The sequence below is a fragment of the Notothenia coriiceps genome, unplaced genomic scaffold (genome assembly GCF_000735185.1).
Source record: "Notothenia coriiceps isolate Sejong01 unplaced genomic scaffold, NC01 NC01_scaffold00005027, whole genome shotgun sequence".
NCBI classification, from domain to species: Eukaryota; Metazoa; Chordata; class Actinopteri; order Perciformes; family Nototheniidae; genus Notothenia; species Notothenia coriiceps.
In genome coordinates this window covers 57,016-62,404 of record NW_011337728.1, presented here as the reverse complement: position 1 = coordinate 62,404, position 5,389 = coordinate 57,016, and the positions used below count along the sequence as shown (strand labels likewise).

Below are 5,389 nucleotides of genomic sequence, written 5' to 3'. Positions count from 1 at the left end.
AGACAGACAGACAGACAGACAGACAGACGGACAGACAGACGGACAGAGAGACAGACAGACAGACAGACAGACAGACAGACGGACAGAGAGACAGACAGACAGACAGACAGACAGACAGACAGACAGACAGACAGACAGACAGACAGACAGACAGACAGACAGACAGACAGACAGACAGACGACAGACAGACAGACAGACAGACAGACAGACAGACAGACAGACAGACAGACAGACAGAGAGACAGACAGACAGACAGACAGACAGACAGACAGACAGACAGACAGACAGACAGACAGACAGACAGACAGACAGACAGACAGACAGACAGACAGACAGACAGACAGACAGACAGACAGAGACAGACAGACAGACAGACAGACAGACAGAGAGACAGACGGACAGACAGACGGACAGAGAGACAGACAGACAGACAGACAGACAGACAGACAGACAGACAGACAGACAGATAGATATCATTCCCCAAATTAAGATCAATAAAGTACTTCTTATCTTATCTTATCTTTTTCGGTCGCCATGTTTTCTTCTCTCTCTCTCTCTCTCTCTCTCTGAGTCGCGTTAAGAAGTTTCCCCGGCAACAGGAAAACCTCTCGTTGTGCACAACAATGTCAAAGACAAGAAGAAACAGGTGTGCAGGGTGTCCATCCGTTTTATTAATGTCATGAATAGATCAGATTGGATTTACTTTATTCGGAAATTCAGCGGACAAATATACCCTTAGTTTGAAGCACCTCTTTTCCCCCTCTGTCTGAAACCAGAGCTGCTCTGATTGGTTAGCTGGCCATCTCTGTTGTGACTGGTCAATCGCTTAGAGATGTCCCGCCCCCTTCGCCTACAATCACCTACAATGTGTCAAAGCGCTAGCCAATAGGAGCAGGAGTTTTCCATATTGATGTCACTGTGTTCTGGAAATGTGGGATTTTAGCCTCTGCAGACCCTTGACGTGCACAGAGAACCTACAGAACACACAAACAGCACATCAGGGTGTTCTTTACAGAGGGGGGGATGTGACAGATACTCCTGGGACAGATTTTGAAGTATATGAGTCTAACATCTAGTCAGAATGTGTCTCTCCTCCTGATATCAGACACACTGACTTCAGGAGTCACACTGCAGAGAGATATCAGCTCTTGTTTTTAGACAATGCTTCGTCTCGTTCAGTCGAACCCTCTCATTCTGAGTCGTGTCTCAGAGGAAACACATCTTTATTTATTAGGAAATCACCAACGAGCATCAGAGAACTAAAGCTTTTGAGCATGTGCGGCTTATTTTGAAACAACATCTCCTGATTCTGGTGAAATATAGTTCAGAATGAGTTCTCCTTCTAATTACAAGATGTGATTGATCTAAATATCGCTTCTTATTTCAAGACATCTCACCGAGCAGATGTTCTCTTGTTCTATCGACTGATCTTTGGATTTATTTCAAGTGAAAACAACTTGTTTTCATTATTCTTTTTGTAGCATTTTTCCCGTGTGTTCTTCGTTTTTAAGATATTTTGCGAACACCTAACGATATGCACATCTATTGTTGCTCGTCACCTTAAAGCCCTCTGTAGCTGATCTGACCTCTGACCTCATCAGGTCATCAGAACTCTGTACAGATTTCCCTTTCTGTAAAACAGCGATGGAGGTCAGCGGATGAAAGGCGCCCCTTTAACCTTTCTGCAGAACCCAATGTTTGAAACGAAGGTAATCTCCGTCTGAAAGCCTTTCCTCTCTTTGTTGCACGAGCCTCTCCTCGGCTTAGCTCGGGGGAATCCAGACTCTCTCTGAGACATGAAAGTGATGTCGGAGTACTTTGAGTCCAGCTGCATTAAACCCCCCCTCTTTTACTCTCTCAAAGAAACTCTTCCTTTCTCTCTCTCACTTTCAAAAGGAGCCCTCTGAGGGTTCCTCGTCTTGAAACCAATACATCTGACAGAAGAATGAGATTTCCAGATTAATAGCGCTTGCTTTGGCTCGCTGAGGTTCAACATTCAAAGGTTCTATGCACAAAGTGTAGGAATGGAAATGAAACTCTTCTGACCTCCAACAATGCAACATATATAATCAAAAACACTGCAAATACAAACAATCCCTTATTTAGAGAAATGAAGTTACACGTGCATTCCTCTCAGCTTCTCCCAGACCTGCTAAACCCAGCTCGTGCATGTGTTAACGAGGAAACCGCCCGTGGCTCTGGTCCAAGTCCTTTCCCCGGGATGAATGTAATAATTCGTCGCCGGGCGGTTTCTCTAAAGGCAGCGCGGCACACAGAGAGACTGACAGATGTGAGCTCCTGGATTACTGCTTTGAACTCAGTCCAACTCTCCCTCTGTTGCAGGTGCTAAAGAGATTGATATCGCCGCTACCCTGGAGCACTTGAGAGACCAGAGAGCTGGGATGGTGCAGACAAAGGTAAGGAGTTAGAGAGGAGGGAAGGAGGGAGGGAAGGAGGGAGGGAGGAAGGGAGCAGCCTTTCAAACATGTCTTTGTCGTGAAGTCGAGTGGAGATTTATGTCCTGAAATTAGCATCGAAGCACAACCTGCTGACTAACTGTTGTATTCATTATTATTTTCTGGAATCATTTGATGAAAAGGTTTTTTTTGATGTCCTGAATCTGATTTAGAGTCTGAAATATCAGGATGTTTGAAGAGCCGTCACAAACAAGAGCTCCAACCAGAGGCTTTTAGGCATTCTTCTAGTGTGTTGTTCACATGTGGGACCCTGTGGTGCTGATGGGGTCAAACTACCCTAAACATGATCCATCCTTTACAAATACCCTCTTTATTCCCAACAATATGACAGGTGGGATTACTTTTTACAAATCACTTAAAGCTCAAGATAGATTTATGTAAAAAGAAAATCCACTATAATAACACGTGGGTTTTCATTTTGAATGGAGAGCAAATACGGCTCTGGAGTTTCAGGTGAAAGAAATCCTTCTATNCAACGTAATCGAAATAAACCGATTTTTTAAAAATTATTATTACTTTTTTTTTTTTTTATAAATAATTTTATTTATTTTTTTGTTTTTCAGTTGAATATAATTCAACTGAAAAACAAAAAAATAAATAAAATTATTTATAAAAAAAAAAAAAAGTAATAATAATTTTTAAAAAATCGGTTTATTTCGATTACGTTGTTTTCGTAATCGTTGCAAGTCATAATCGTAATCGAGATTAAAATATGATTAATTGAGCAGCCCTACAATAAAGCCATACTAGTTACGTACATACTTATAGAAGTTTACACATTTTTGTTTGTATTTAACATATTAATGTAATCATGTATAAATGTGTTTTATTTAGCAACTGATTTGGGCAATTTTTTTTATTTGCCTGAGCTTTGGATCAAACGTTGGTATAGTTGCAAAATAACTCAGAATACTGAAGAAACGAAGAGAAACACACTCTTCATCTCCTCCTGCTGTCACATTCATGACATTACATTAAGGTTGAATTCTGCCTATTTGAACATTGATTAAAGAATCACTTGTTTCACCTCCTGAGTGTGTGTGTGTGAATTAGCTCTGAAAGACTGATGTGTGTAGAGAGAATCAGTTTCTCGTGGCTGAGCTCTAAAAATGTACCGACTGCAAAGGTCTGTGGCTGACGGATGATTATATCAGCAGCCTGCAACTCTTTCAGTCTTATTTTTTGACTTCCTCTTCCCCTCTCTGTTTTGTCGCAGCAGACAGGAAGTGCCACAGGTACATGACACACTTGATTGACGTTGTGACTCAAATGTCCTGCGCACACTTGCTGTGAGGCTGCAAGCTTTCTGCAGTCTTGTTTTGTCTGGGCTTATGTTCTTTATTTGAATTTCCTCTGGACTAGTTTGTATTCTGTAGATTGATTGAATAGCTTTTATACTGTAGACAGCTTGTGCCGTAATTAAACGAGGCACTTTCAGTCCCATATAGAGCTGTTTATAACTGAATTGATGGCTTAATTAAAAGACACTGAACGTCTCAAGACAAGCATTCTTGTCTCACAGCTGCACAAGCAAGCTGCAGAGTCCCACTGAGAACAAGTAGAACCAGAAACACACTGACAAACACTACCCAGCATGACGGCTTCTTTTGTTTGTTTTGTGTGAGAGAAATATTCATTCTCATCATCTGTTATTTCTAATCTTCCAATTCGTCGCTTAGAGGAGACAAGGAGACATGGATCCGGTCAAAGTACGTTGATAAGAAGTTCATCCAAAAGCTGCCCGAGACCGGCAGGCCGGCCCTGCAGCGGAGGAACCGAGCGCTCACTCAGGAGAGGAACACACAGCGGCCGCCGCTCAAACCCAAGCCGAACCGAGCCACGCTGCCTCGTCTCCCAGGTAAACACAGTCAGGACTGACGGGTGGAAACCAGCGGGCTTTAGGGGGTCTAACAACCCAGCTGGCTGCTTGTTGTCCAACGCATCTCTCTTTAAACCCTGCTGATGTCAACCAAACACAAACACACAATCCCCAAAGTTGGTGAACCAGCAGAAGTTGGTAATCCTAAAGGCTGCTGTATTGTGTGTGTGTGTGTGTGTGTGTGTGTGTGTGTGTGTGTGTGTGTGTGTGTGTGTGTGTGTGTGTGTGTGTGTGTGTGTGTGTGTGTGTGTGTGTGCTAATCCTGCCTCTATCTCTATCCTTTCCTCAGGACTGAGCCCCAGCCCCACTGACCTTGTCCAGAAGAACGATACACAAAAAGGTGAGATAAAACACGAACGCACACTGATGCAACATTATGTGGCGTCTACAGGAAGAGGAAGAAACAGTTTCAAAACCTAACGTTCGCTCTGATAAAACTAAAAGTTGAACCTTTGCTCACTTCAGAAGTGGAGGAGGAAGAGGAGGATCTGAGCGGGCTGCACCCCGGGGCGCTGCTGTATCGATCAGCAGCTCTGCAGAACTTCCCTGTCATGGCCGACGCTCTGGCCCACGGAGCCAACGTCAACTGGGTCAACGTGACCGAGGAGTCCAGCACGCCTCTGATCCAGGCCGTCTCTGCGGTGAGGAGGGCATGTTGTTACGTTTGACAACATCCAGAGAAAACGTTTCTTTAGCTGCACTCGGCTAGCTGGCTTTCCATGCATCATTTTGCAGCCTTTAGGGCACATTCACCGCTAATCTGTAGAACGAGGTGATAGTTCAGAGACCATGATGTAAGTTGTGTGTTGGTTAAAAATACAATTTTTGTTTTCTTACCAGAATGCCCTGGCAGCCTGCGAGTTCCTGCTGCAGAACGGAGCGAACGTCAACCAGGCAGACAGCAACGGGAGAGGACCGCTGCACCACGCCACCATCCTGGGTCACACTGGGTAGGACACACACACACACACACACACACACACACACACACACACACACACACACACACACACACACACACACGACGACACG

General features: G+C 44.0%; 2 protein-coding genes across 2 annotated transcripts in view; both read left to right on the top strand.

Annotated features, from left to right (window-relative positions):
- The window catches only part of LOC104942757 (arf-GAP with coiled-coil, ANK repeat and PH domain-containing protein 2-like), a 37,464-nt gene extending 33,108 nt beyond the window's left edge, over window positions 1-4,356 (top strand). The window contains exon 15 of the mRNA XM_010768041.1: window positions 4,158-4,356. Within this exon, the coding sequence (XP_010766343.1) occupies window positions 4,158-4,356 (199 nt within the window). The remainder of the gene's footprint in view (window positions 1-4,157) is intronic.
- The window catches only part of LOC104942755 (arf-GAP with coiled-coil, ANK repeat and PH domain-containing protein 2-like), a 16,299-nt gene continuing 14,197 nt past the window's right edge, over window positions 3,288-5,389 (top strand). The window contains exons 1-4 of the mRNA XM_010768038.1: window positions 3,288-4,336; window positions 4,647-4,697; window positions 4,823-4,998; window positions 5,198-5,307. Coding sequence (XP_010766340.1) covers window positions 4,909-4,998; window positions 5,198-5,307 — 200 coding nt within the window. The 5' untranslated portion in view covers window positions 3,288-4,336; window positions 4,647-4,697; window positions 4,823-4,908. The remainder of the gene's footprint in view (window positions 4,337-4,646; window positions 4,698-4,822; window positions 4,999-5,197; window positions 5,308-5,389) is intronic.